Here is a 12,389-nt window from a genome sequence, read left to right as displayed (position 1 = left end):
TAGTCTTTGGTTTTATTTGCATTTGATGTATAGTTATAAAAAATAAATTTAAAAAGTGATTACCTTATCTATTAAAACATAATTGAGTTACTTTACTGAAGGTTACTTTATTGAATTTATTTCTAGCAACTAAACACATATTTATTCTGACTTAAAACATCACGAAGTAATTCTACTTAAATTTATACTCCACCATTACTTCTACTTAAATTTATACTCCACCATTACTTCTACTTAAATTTATACTCCACCGCCCAATCGGAGGATGCAGCAACCACAGGGATCCAATAACATAAACATGAAACCACTAGGGTAGTTTTCCAAAACTACAAACCACAAAGATCGTGTGATAAAAAATGTAACAATATGAACTTAACCCATACAAGCTGCAAACCTGGGAACGACCCCAATTTTCAAGTTTCTAATACTCCTTCTTGCTCAGTCCTACACCGAATCCGGACCACTAGGAATTTGCTCATAACCATCATGATGATGATGAACAGTTTGCTCCTTTGATCCAACAGGGATGCACTTTAAGATGACAGCAAGTATCATGCCAATGAACCCAATGAGTATGCTGAGCAACCACAGTTGCCAACTCAATGGGACTGTGCTTGCAAACACTCCCAGGAACTCCACTATTATTACCTGGAATAGGACAGTGGAAATTACCACAGCTGCGAAGATCCAACCGCTGAATATTCCACGTAACACGTTAATCTTCTCCATATCCCGGCTGTTTATCTCATTGAAGATCTGGCGCCAGAAAGCAGAGAGGATTAGAGTAAGAAGTTAAAATTTCAGCATGGTTGGTGTTGGGCTTTTAGCATATGCTGTTGATCTATAGTATGCATTTATATGAGAGATGAGGTGATTAAAGCATCATGGCAACTAGCGAGCCTTTTAATACACTCTGAAAGCAGAAGTAGAAAAGCTAACTATGTAGGGATGATGACAAGTAGCCCAAGAAACAAGATGGGGCTGCTCCATAATCCATCAATAGCCTATAAACACAATTCGTACCTGACAAAACACAAAGGTGTTGAATATGAATGTATTGAGAATGGCCTGACCATTCTCACCCTTGATCTTCAGAAGGTGTTTTCCGTTGAACATGAGAACTCCAAGAACAGTCAGCTGATATAGTCCCTGGCCGATAATATTTCTCCACATAACCGCGGTGATGATTGCTACTCCTCGCCCAACAGGTGGTCTTTTCATCATGGTATCATTTGGAGGTTCTGTTGCTAATGCCAGAGCACCAAGTGTGTCCATAATCAGATTGACCCAAAGCAATTGAACAGCAGTGAGTGGAGCACTCCCTAAGTGTGATACGAAGTGTTAAAATGTGGTGTTGAAGGTAGAGCAGATATTAGAAAACAAAAGAGGAGAAAAAAAGAAAAGAAGATAAAGCAAAAACGAGATTTCTATCTAAAATGGAGCAAAAGGAATTACAAAGAGAATTTGATGTACCTGTGATGCATGCTGAAACAAAATTGACAATCAGAGCTACCACATTAACTGTCAACTGGAACTGCACAAATTTCTGGATATTAGTGTAGACGGCACGACCCCATTTGGCTACATTTATGATTGTTGTAAAATTGTCATCCATGATGATAACATCAGCATTCTCTTTCGCAACCTGTGCATGTGTATATAAATGCGAGATTATGTTTGTCCAAAATATAGTGGTTATAATGATGTAGGGATATGTTTCTACATCAGTTAAGAGCTAAAATATAGTACTGAGCTTCTATGAATCTCATGAGTGTTGTGACCTTAAAAGTCTGTCTGAAAGAGAACTATCAAGAAGGACGACATAATGTACCTCTGTTCCAGCAATGCCCATTGCAAGACCTATATCTGATTCATGCAATGCCGGTGCATCATTAGTTCCATCGCCAGTCACAGCAACAACTTCGTTAAACATATTCCTCAAATTTGTCACTAATGTATGTTTGTCCAAAGGCAAAGATCGAGCCATCACCTGTACATCAATAAGTACACCCATTTTATAATTTTATTTATGCAATGACATTTTTATATGCATACAGTTGAGAATGCCTATCACGTATGTAACTTGACCTATTTTGACATGATTGCCCCAAGCAGTGGACATTGACACACAAATCACTAATAATCTAGGCATATGTTTTTCACTTCTAAGGAGAAAATGTGTCAGCTTCAAATTTATCTCTTATTAACTTATTATGTCTCATGATATATATATGGAAAACAGACCTGAATTTTAGGTATCAAATCCTTCATCTCTTCAGGACTTTTACTGCGAAAGTCTGGTCCTTCAATAGCTATACCATCCTCTGTCAAGATACCACATTCTTTCGCTATGGCTTTTGCTGTGTTAATATTGTCTCCAGTCACCATCCGCACTTTAATGCCAGCAGCCCGACAAGTCTGGACTGCATTCTTTACTTCAGGTCGCACTGGGTCTTTAATGCCAAAAACAGCTACTAATGTGTAACCAACAGCAGGTATTTCTTCTCCATTATAAGTTTCATCCATATCCTTATAGGCAAGGCAAAGAGTTCTCAGTGCTTCACAAGAAAAACTATCGATCACATCCGAGATATGCATTCTTTCATTCTCAGATAATGGGACAGCATTTTCATCTTTGTCAATCATCTTGTCACAAAGTTGTAAGATAATTTCAGAGGCACCTTTGCAGAAAGCTCGAGTCCTTCCATCAGGTAATGAGATGAGCACAGACATCTTCTTCTTAACTGAGTTAAATGGCTCCACCTTTAATTTTTTGCATTCTTGATGTTTCATACCAAAAACTTTTTCCAAATTCAATCCAAACTCTAGCAGTGCAGTTTCAGTTGGAGTACCCAAGATGGTGTTTTTGCCATCTTTTCCTCTCACCACCTCTGAACCAGAATTTTCAAATATACCCTCTAGAATGATGTTTACAACTTTTTCAGAAATCATAGCCTTCAGATCATTAAAACTCTCACTACTAATAGATGATTTAGATACTTCACAGATCCATGTTTTATCAACTACCATATGATTAGTCGTCAGTGTACCCGTTTTGTCGGTGCAAATGCAATTAGCAGATCCCATGGTCTCGCATGCTGACAAATGCCTCACAAGTGCCTTCTCTTCCATTAACTTCTTCATTGCAAAAGCAAGACTCAATGTAACAGCCAAAGGTAGCCCTTCAGGAACTGCGACAACAATTATAGTAACAGAAATGGCGAAATAGTTCAGTATAGTCAAAGCATCACCTGGAGACCATGAAAGACCATGAATTGTCTTTTGGGCTAAAAATCTAGCAAAGAGGACCACAAATGTTGCTATTGCAAAAGCCATCCCAATATTCCCAATAATTGTAGCAACACCATTTAACTTAACCTGCAATGGTGTTTCATTCTCCCCACCCTGACTCAAAGTCTCCATTAAGTTACCCCATTCAGTCCTCATACCAACAGCAGTGACCAACATTTTAGCAGAACCATCTTGGACCTTAGTTCCTCCAAGAAGGAAGGGGTTTTCATGAGAAATATATACTGGTTCACTTTCTCCAGACAAACTCGATTCATCTATCAGCAAGGAATATCCAGATATATATAAACCATCAGCAGGAACTTGATCTCCTATTGCTAGATGAACTATATCACCAACTACCACATCATATATCGATATTTTTTGCCTATATCCATCTCTTGTCACTTGAATGAATATCTTTTTCTTTTCCTTGTCTAAATCTCTAAATTGCAATGACTGCCTGTAGTCACTGATAGCAGTGACAAAGACAACCACAAAAATACTGAGTATGATTCCTAGACCATCAAAAATGCCCTTTGGCCAACCTTCGGTGGCAAGTCCAACAGTTACAGAAATCAAAGCGCAAAATATTAGTATGATTAAGGTCTTATCGTGCAGCGCATCCCATACAAACATCCAAAAGCTTCTAGGAGGCTTCTCAACATATGTGTTAGCACCATATATGTTCTGTCTAATGGAAAGATCACTTGATTTAGTGCCATCATCTACCGAGACCGACAATTTTCTAGCTATTCCATCAACACCTTCGTGAAACTTCAAACGCTTGATGTCATGGCCGCGTGCGAGGGATGCCAATTCATCAGGGCCTGCACAAAAGCCTGCTTTTCTTACAGCTTCTGGAAGCAAGTGTGCAGTTCTATCAGCAATTTTACTTGCAGCTGAAAATAGAAATAAGGAAGCAAAAATTACTATTAGAAGAAGATGAATTACAATAGAATCCAGAACTGCCAGGCTAGGGACTTAAAGGAGGCTATACCATCAATAAATTGTAGAGCAGCCTTCTGTACATATAGAGCAATCCGTATCTTTTCCTGGATGGATTGGATAAAACAAGTCGACATGATCCATAAAAGATTGCATGATAATGAATTTTATAGAATGGTCAGCTGACTGTTTGTGTCAGGCATGACCACATTGCAGATTGGGAGATGAGACCAACAAGAGGATCTCTAGCCTTATCCTGACATGCTTCTCAACTAAATTAATTAGAATACTATAACAAAAGCAGTCGCCAGTAACCTATGAAATTTCCAATCTTTTGATTTCATGAAGAATCTTAACTACCTGCACCAACTGACTTCCAACTAGGGAAAAGCGATCCTTCGGAAGAAGGTGCTATCTATGTTCTTGCGATCCGAACCCGCTACGAGATATGAGCGGGTAGCTGGTTCGTTATCGGGTCGGATCCAGAGCGGCTGGCGGATCTTGTGGTGCTTGTCACCGCGACTGACCAAAAGAAGTTCCCCTCGAGAGAAGTTTAATAACAGAGTAGTTTGTTACCTGGATTTTGCGTCTCTTAGCTTCCGCCTGGTTGCGCTTATCGAGGTCGGGCACCAACCGAAACCGCCGGCGCCGGTTCTTGACGAGCATGCCGACGGCGGAACGCCACCGCCGCTGCGCCTCCTCCGACGGGTTCTTCGCCGGCACCTCGAAGTTGTCCCTCAGGAACTCCTCCATCGACGCCTTCCTCAAAAATCGCGCCATCTTCTCTCACTCTCCTCCTCCCGGGTTAGAGTAAAAGGTTAGACTTCGGTTTTCTACCTCTCTAATCTACAAGAAAGGAAAGGATGCATTGATCACGGCGGCAGAGTCGGCCGTAACGGGTGGAAATGAGGAGGCCGAACGGGTCGCAGTAACGATCTTGTAGCACGGAGAATTGATTCGGCTCGGCTCGGGGGAGGTACAGTCACCGCTCGTATGATTAATGAACGGGTCGTGCCTTCCATCATGTCTCAAAGGAAGTCGTCCAAGTCGTTATTTGGCCCGCCGATCGAGGCCCACATTCGCGTTGAAGTCCAACTTTGTAATTGCCTAATAATTTTCCGTGGTATTTTCCTTTGAAAAATATAGATAAGACTTTGAACCTCGTATACATCCAAAGTACTAATTTTCTTAATATATCGACTGAAATGCCCTTTAGGCTTTTATCTCTTGGTTGTAGAATATAATCATTTCTTGGGATGTTAACTCCATTGTCAAGAACTAACCTAACTTATGATTAGTATACTTGCTCATAATCTATAAAGAGAAGCATTTAATTTCTATCAGGCCCAACTTAGCTTTACTGGGCCGGCCCATCTCTATTTCATCTTATATATATTTTCGAGACTTCCCGCTTCTCTTTTCCGTCTCGAATAGAGAAGGATGCTACTATGCTCTCTCGCGCAGGACGAGTTAAATTTCGAAAGCCCCGAAAGAAACCCCATACTCCTCCTCCGCCTCGTCTGCCTCATCCCTTCCTCTCCCACCTCAAATCCATCTCCGACCCCTCCGCCGCCGCATCCCTCCTCCTCTCCTCCCCTCCCCACCTCCTCGACTACCCTTCTTGCTCCTCCGTCCTCCACCGCCTCGCCCGCGCCCGCCTCTTCCCTTCTCTCCACTCCCTCCTCTCCCTCCTCCGCCTCCATCGCGTCCCCTGCCAAGAGCCCATTTTCAACTCCCTCATACACCACTTCGGGGCCGCCGGCCTCCCCGACGACGCCCTCCGACTCTTCCACTCTATCCCCGCCTTCTCTTGTCCTCCCGGCGTCCCCACCACGCAGACCTTCAACTTCCTCCTCAACGCCCTCGTCGACAACTCCCGCCTCGACGACGCCCGGAGCCTTCTAAGCCAATGCCGTAAACTTGGTGTTCGCCCGAATGCCGTCTCCTACAACATTATCATCAAAGGAGTCAGTAAAAGTTCCGGTTTTGAAACCGCTCTTAATGTGCTCGATGAAATGGTTAAGAGGGGCGTTCGCCCGTCGGTCGTCAGTTATAACATCTTGATCGGGTTCACGTGTCGGAATGGGAGGTTGGAGGAGGCGATGCGGTTGAAGGAGGAGATGTGGAGGAAGGGAGTGCGGCCGAACGCGGTCACCTTCGCATCGTTGATGGAGTGTTTGTGCGCGGAAGGAAGGTACGAGGCGGCCAAGAAGATGATGTTCGACATGGAGTACCAGGGTTGCAAGGCAGAGCTCATGAACTATGGCGTCTTGATGAGTGACCGCGGGAGGAGGGGGGATTTCCAAGGGGTAAAGGAGTTGCTGGCGGAGATGAAGAAGAGAAAGATGAAGCCGGACGTCGTTACGTACAACATCATCATCAATTACTTGTGCAAGGAGGGTAGAGTTGAGGAAGCTTATAAAATGTTTGTCGAAATGCAGATTAAGGGGTCGGAGCCGACAGCGCCGACGTATCGCATGTTGGTCGACGGGTGTTGCAGAGCTCGGGAGTTTGAGATGGCATTGCGGATTTTGAACGCGACGTTGGCGAGCAAGCATTGTCCTCGTCCGGAGTCGTTTAGGTGTTTGATGAAAGGTCTATGTGAGTGTGGGAGGATGGACGACGCGTGCTATTTGTTAGAGCAGATGGAGAAGAGGAAAATAGAGTTGGGTGCCAACGAATGGAGTGCATTGGTTCAAGCCATTGCTTTGAGCAATGACAGTGAGGTTGAGCTTCTGAGCTATTTAGTTCCATGAACTTTGTGACAATCAAACGGAAGGAGAGAAGAATTGAAGTCTTTACACTTGGTTTGTTCTTGATGAGGCTGATTTCTTGTCAAGTATTTGTGCAAATTATTCGTAATTTTCGAAGTTAATAATTGCTTAAAGTATTCGTGTCTCTATTAAGCCTGCCTAGTTTTAAACAATAAAAGTGATTAACTGCTTGCTCTAATTAATATATTGCTCCGGGATCAACGATTTGCAGCCGTCAATCTCCCGGCACAAATCTTATGGCACATCACAAATGGAAGCCACTGAAGGTTTCGCGTTCCTATATATAAATATCTTTGCAATCTGTCTTTATTTTCTTATAAGGTTAGGGTTTTGGTAGAGGTTTCTAATCTAATCCTCCCCCACTCTTGCCCTATCTGATTCAGATCCGATGGCGATCTCATTCTCCGATCTCCACAGCGAATCTGGCCACAAATCACTCGACGAATTCCTTTCCGGGAAGACCTTCATCACCGGGTATTCACCGCCGGGGGTTCTTCTCTTCTATTGTTTAGGAGGAAAAAAATGTTATCTTTTGTAGATCCACGAGCTTGTTGGAGAGTTATTGTTTGTTAATCTAAAGGAAATTTATTTGAGTACTATTCGGAAATTCTATTCATTTTCGACGTTAAAAGCTCAGTTATGCAAGAAAAAGAATTTCATTCCACTGTTGCTGTTTTTCTCCCAGAGATGTGATCAGCAACGATGATATTAAAGTTTTTGCTGCTGTATCGGAAAAGCCTGGAGAGGGATTTCCCCATGCACGCCGTTGGTATGAGAACGTGGCTGCTGTTCTTGCTTCAAGGTCTACAATGGAGTTTCAAAGCTTTTCTTTTTTGTGGCTAAATTACTTGACTTTCATGCAAATTCTGTCCTATTTTTAGAAATTGAGGATCTAGAGGATCCATTAAAAATAATTGATATTTGACCCTTTTTTATTTTAAGTTTTGGATAGCAGTATTGCAAATGTTTAGCAGTACAAAACTTGTCATAGTTATGCTTTTCCTCATTGTTGTAACAGTTAGTTCTATATGTCCTCAGATTTCCTGGTAAAGCTGTTGGTGTGAAAATCTTGGGTCAAGCTGCAGCCTCAGGTCCTGCGCCTGCTTCAGAGGCTGCAAAGGTATTCTGCCCCAATTAATTTTTGTTTGTTTTTGTCTTAATATGTTATTGTCCCATACTCCCATTGGACTTGGATATAATGTTTCCATTGCTGCCATCTTTATTTGTGAAGGATATAAACATAGTAACCATGTTGTATATATGGTCATGGATCTTGGATGGTTTGATTTTAAATTCTTTCATTGGCCTGAATAGATTGTCTCCATCTACATTAGAGTTTTATGCTAGCAGCCCACCATCAGTTAGATTCCCATTCATAAGTACCAGAAAGGAAGTTGCAAATGAATTTGAACTGATCAATTTCAAGTCATTTTCTCTAGAAATAATGATTTTTACAGCTGCTTTTTCTTAGGAATATGGGATGTGCTACCTAATAAGTATTTATTGTGCATGTAAGTTGCATTCTTTGCAAATATTCTAGACGAAATCTGACAGCCAAATATTTTTCTCGTTTATTTGCACCCAGGAGGCTGCAGACGATGATGATTTGGATCTCTTTGGCGATGAGACAGAGGAAGAAAAGAAAGCAGCAGAGGAACGGGAGGCTGCTGCGAAAGCCTCTTCAAAGAAGAAAGAAAGTATGCACCTTTGAACTTCCAATGAACTTGACTGTTCGAAGAAGACATTCTGGAGTTTTACTTATATTTCCTACGCTAGTATCATTTCCAAATGTGATGCTGTTTCTGGAACTTGTTGAAGATTTCTTGGTTAACTTACATAAGGACTTATTGTCAGGTGGAAAATCATCTGTCCTTCTCGATGTCAAACCTTGGGATGATGAAACTGACATGAAGAAGTTGGAGGAGGCTGTTCGCAGCATTGAGATGCCAGGCCTCTTATGGGGAGCATGTACGCGAATCACTTGTTTACTTCTAGGATATAATTTTAGGTTTTCGATTGAAGACACCAACCAAATCGTTCTGCGTTTAGCTGACTATTGCTTTGTCAAATTCCATTGCAGCAAAGCTTGTGCCTGTGGGTTATGGTATTAAGAAGCTGCAGATCATGATGACTATTGTTGATGACCTTGTCTCGGTTGACAGCCTTATTGAGGAGCGTCTCACTGTTGAGCCTTGCAATGAGTACATTCAGAGCTGTGACATCGTGGCTTTTAACAAAATTTAATCAGTTTATCTCGGCTTTTTGATGGTTTGTGAGGTTGAGGATCCTGTTTTTAGTGTTCTTTTTGACCACCATGAGAATTTTTTTTTATCGGAGCAGGTGAGTTTCAAGTTTGGACGCACTTTGTTGTTTCTATGTTGTTCTATAAATTGAAGAGTATTTGAATAATCACAGCATTTAAGTATTGAATTGAAGTGTCAGTGGCTGGAAAATGGAAGCATGGAAATTTCTTCGTGCAATTTTTATTGAATGTTTCATTCTTGACGCAAATATAATTTCTTCAGGTTTCAGCACCCATCATTTTTGTCTATTATTTTTTACTTCCAAAGGCTAGATAATACATTTATATATATAAAGAACCAAGTATTACTCGATCCACAACGATAATTAATTACATGTCATCCTATTAATTGAATTGGCCCATAATATATATATATATATATATATATCAGAATTCCTTCCCTTGGATATTCACATTCGGCATGGTTATATTTTCTTCTAGCAATGCTGGCCGTGCTCAGCCTTCTGGGTGGATAAAAGAGCACCAGCGTATAGCAGCAACAAAAGCCTCCTTTTAGTACAAGGATACAACTCCTCTAGAGTGGCGTAGAAAATTTCCATCTCTATCATTTGTTGTTCTGCAACTACTGAAGAGTGAGAAGAGCGAGAAGAGTGAAGACACCTCCCATCAGAACTTACATAACGACACATCTAGGAAAGTGTTTAAATGCAAATATATACCAGCACACTTTCACTAATTTTGAGTAGCAAAAGAGCTCTGAGTTCGGAAACCGGATTTTGGTAGCGAGAAGCCTTGCTGTTTGGCAGGTAAGAACTTCGAACCTGCTTCATCCATGCTAATCTCAAGGCCACACTCAATACACAGGGATTCCAAATCCGATTCCTAGATGGTTAAAGAACATGTTTAATACATATAAGTTGAATCAAAACGATGGCTAGCAATCTTCCTAACAGGAGCACAATATGACAATCTCAACCAAGTAGAACTTCTTAGACAGTACCTTAACCATTAGAATTTTTGATAGGTGTGTCAGTGGATAAGGATGAAGCTTATAGCCGCCATAATTGATGCATAATACAGCCTGCGCACGGACCTTCAAAGCAAATATAAAGAGTGTCATGGTTAATAGTATAATTAAACATTTGAACTTTGTGATTGGTGTCCACTAATAATGATGCAGTAACATATGATATAATAAGGATTCGGCAAACAAAGAAAATACTAATATTTAGGTTTTGAGAAAACCACCTCATTTAGAAAAGGTTCAATGAGAGACAACTGCAGATGCGTTGCTTCAGCTGCCATCATACTAAAGAACCGTTTATAGTTTCCCAATTGGGAGTACCTAGAACAAGATTAAAGTGTTTTCAGAGTTATTCCAAAAATTAGTTTTAAGATGTTGATAAGTAGTATAACATTAGCACAGAGGATTCAAATTCATATGAGGGAGTGAGGGTTGCAAAATCGCCACGAAGAAGATTTAATGAGCACAGGAAATTTAAAAACCATGTAATTCAAAACGAGTTACCTCAATAAACTCCTAGCAAAGCGCATTTCCCCTGATCTGAGAAGTGAAGGATCTAGATGGCGGTACCACAAAGAGAGTGAATCCCCCTGGTGATCAAGAAAAGAGAAGTGACTATATTTATGTACAGAATTGTATCAGCAACAAGAGTAATGAAGCAGTGTCCATCAATAAGCCATATACTTACCATTTTTGGGATCTTACAACCCAGATGCAGAAGCACATAGAACGAGTAGAACTCCGCTTCGTTCTTCTTTACAGACTTCTGATTGATACTGTACAATTCAAATAGGGTCAATAGGCATTTCATCAGCTGCTCCAAGTTGAGATGACACAAGGAAGAAATATCAGGCTTGTGGGAGCAGCTAGCAAGTTTTTTATGTGACATGATATGGAATTTCACCTGCATTAAATTGATATACTTTTAAAGTTATGAATATTGATGTCCCAAAATATTCAAGTCTTGAATAAATAGAGTAGATGTGAAGTCAAAGGAAACTCTAATTCTCGAATAATTTAAAAAGTGGTACCACAATGTTCTCATCTCAAACACTTAAACAATGTGGTTTGTAAATGAAATTGATCACATCACTAAAATCTTCGAAAGATTACCATCTTCTCGTACATATGAATTGCTTGATCATTAACAATATCCTGCATGCCAAGGTCTTGCCTGATGGACCTTGTCCTATCAAAGACAAAATCATGAACTAGTTCAAATGGATACTCTGAAGAGTCCAGTATGTTCAACAGATGATCCAAAGTCTTTCGCAACACTGCGAGTGGTCGTATGTCTGCCATCTGTGCGTGCCCTGTGGAGATGGTTCTGCAAAACTAACAGGAGAGTAAGTGTCAAAACAAAGAAGAAATTTTTAGAGCACACATATAATGTACTTATTATAACACTAATTTTGCTCAACAATAATCCGCTCAGTATTCTCATAAAAGTAATTGGAGAACTCAGCAATCAGATACTTGCACCCGCCACAACGAATCCAAATAATTTTATAGGAAACAAGCAAAAGGAAGAAGAACGATTTGGTAAAAATGGCATTTTTACCTTTTTAACAGCAAGAGACGGAGAAGTTCTTGAAGGATCTCCATCTACTCTCTCAAACACCGATAGATCTCTTAGCCGCTCGCGCTGAGACCTCTCCTTCGCTGCAATTAGAGCAAAAAGAGTGGTCCGATTAGAAAAAAGAAAAGGAAATCACAGCTATAATCACCCGAGGAGGGGGAGAAATTAATCCACTACACGGGAGATTGTACCGGGACACATATCGGGGCAGGTTCCGACGAGACCCCGGGTGTTGGGGGAGTCATCGGGGACGTTTTGTCGGGCATCCACTGCTCGTCGCTTAGCTTTACTGTTCTTCTTCTCCATGGCCGGCTCTATCTTGCGCCGGGTGCGTTGATCGCCCAAACACGAACCAAAGTAGAAGAAGTAGGGTTGCCAAAATAAATAAATAAATAAATAAATAAATATAATGAAGATTAATTTATATATAAATATTTCAAGACGAGAAACAGAGATCGACTGAAGAAGGGATTTATATCATCCATTAAATATCTCAAAATTTCCAAGGTGGCA

General features: G+C 40.9%; 3 protein-coding genes across 7 annotated transcripts; 1 reads left to right on the top strand and 2 right to left on the bottom strand.

The window, feature by feature from the left end:
• Window positions 1–194: 194 nt before the first annotated feature.
• Window positions 195–5,333, bottom strand: LOC140764364 (probable calcium-transporting ATPase 8, plasma membrane-type). Its single transcript, XM_073102898.1, has 7 exons — window positions 4,813–5,333; window positions 4,289–4,343; window positions 2,245–4,190; window positions 1,832–1,990; window positions 1,474–1,645; window positions 1,024–1,322; window positions 195–756 (listed from the first exon to the last, which is right to left on the bottom strand). The coding sequence occupies exons 1-7, from the start codon at window positions 5,014–5,016 to the stop codon at window positions 445–447; spliced, it is 3,147 nt and encodes a 1,048-aa protein (XP_072958999.1). The 5' UTR covers window positions 5,017–5,333; the 3' UTR covers window positions 195–444.
• A 52-nt stretch (window positions 5,334–5,385) lies between these two features.
• On the top strand, window positions 5,386–9,438 carry LOC140764365 (elongation factor 1-beta 2-like). Of its 3 annotated transcripts, XM_073102900.1 has the most exons (7): window positions 6,842–7,043; window positions 7,394–7,484; window positions 7,696–7,812; window positions 8,049–8,130; window positions 8,596–8,707; window positions 8,865–8,978; window positions 9,091–9,438. In XM_073102900.1, exons 1-7 carry the CDS (start codon window positions 6,989–6,991, stop codon window positions 9,252–9,254), a joined length of 735 nt encoding a protein of 244 aa, XP_072959001.1. In that variant the 5' UTR covers window positions 6,842–6,988; the 3' UTR covers window positions 9,255–9,438. The 3 variants fall into 3 exon arrangements, 1 of the variants encoding a protein (XP_072959001.1); XR_012105030.1 differs by lacking the exons at window positions 7,696–7,812; window positions 8,049–8,130; window positions 8,596–8,707; window positions 8,865–8,978; window positions 9,091–9,438 and adding an exon at window positions 7,222–7,276 and having other exon boundaries at window positions 5,386–7,043; window positions 7,394–7,478; XR_012105029.1 differs by lacking the exons at window positions 7,696–7,812; window positions 8,049–8,130; window positions 8,596–8,707; window positions 8,865–8,978; window positions 9,091–9,438 and having other exon boundaries at window positions 5,386–7,043.
• A 95-nt stretch (window positions 9,439–9,533) lies between these two features.
• Window positions 9,534–12,315, bottom strand: LOC140764366 (SAC3 family protein C). 3 transcript variants are annotated; one of them, XM_073102901.1, is made up of 9 exons: window positions 12,068–12,315; window positions 11,859–11,959; window positions 11,411–11,632; window positions 10,986–11,201; window positions 10,802–10,887; window positions 10,522–10,618; window positions 10,274–10,366; window positions 9,993–10,155; window positions 9,534–9,898 (listed from the first exon to the last, which is right to left on the bottom strand). In XM_073102901.1, exons 1-8 carry the CDS (start codon window positions 12,180–12,182, stop codon window positions 10,006–10,008), a joined length of 1,080 nt encoding a protein of 359 aa, XP_072959002.1. In that variant the 5' UTR covers window positions 12,183–12,315; the 3' UTR covers window positions 9,534–9,898; window positions 9,993–10,005. The 3 variants fall into 3 exon arrangements, with proteins under 3 accessions (XP_072959002.1, XP_072959004.1, XP_072959003.1); XM_073102903.1 differs by having other exon boundaries at window positions 9,534–10,155; window positions 12,068–12,282; XM_073102902.1 differs by having other exon boundaries at window positions 9,534–10,155; window positions 11,411–11,624; window positions 12,068–12,228.
• Window positions 12,316–12,389: the final 74 nt, after the last annotated feature.

This window comes from Typha angustifolia, chromosome 8, assembly GCF_048772165.1.
Source record: "Typha angustifolia cultivar Huaian chromosome 8, ASM4877216v1, whole genome shotgun sequence".
NCBI classification, from domain to species: domain Eukaryota; kingdom Viridiplantae; phylum Streptophyta; class Magnoliopsida; order Poales; family Typhaceae; genus Typha; species Typha angustifolia.
This window is presented reverse-complemented; position numbering and strand designations above follow the sequence as displayed.

Coding starts and splice junctions, on each gene's coding strand:
- LOC140764364 (XM_073102898.1), bottom strand. CDS start 5,016: ATGGCGCGATTTTTGAGGAAGGCGTCGATGGAGGAGTTCCTGAGGGAC. Junction 4,344..4,812: donor CTAAGAGACGCAAAATCCAG/GTAACAAACTAC, acceptor CAATCCATCCAG/GAAAAGATACGGATTGCTCT. Junction 757..1,023: donor ACACCTTTGTGTTTTGTCAG/GTACGAATTGTG, acceptor TTCTGGCGCCAG/ATCTTCAATGAGATAAACAG.
- LOC140764365 (XM_073102900.1), top strand. CDS start 6,989: ATGAACTTTGTGACAATCAAACGGAAGGAGAGAAGAATTGAAGTCTTT. Junction 7,044..7,393: donor AATTGAAGTCTTTACACTTG/GTTTGTTCTTGA, acceptor TATCTGATTCAG/ATCCGATGGCGATCTCATTC. Junction 7,813..8,048: donor GCTGCTGTTCTTGCTTCAAG/GTCTACAATGGA, acceptor ATATGTCCTCAG/ATTTCCTGGTAAAGCTGTTG.
- LOC140764366 (XM_073102901.1), bottom strand. CDS start 12,182: ATGGAGAAGAAGAACAGTAAAGCTAAGCGACGAGCAGTGGATGCCCGA. Junction 11,960..12,067: donor CTGCCCCGATATGTGTCCCG/GTACAATCTCCC, acceptor CTCTAATTGCAG/CGAAGGAGAGGTCTCAGCGC. Junction 10,619..10,801: donor TTTGCTAGGAGTTTATTGAG/GTAACTCGTTTT, acceptor ATCTTGTTCTAG/GTACTCCCAATTGGGAAACT.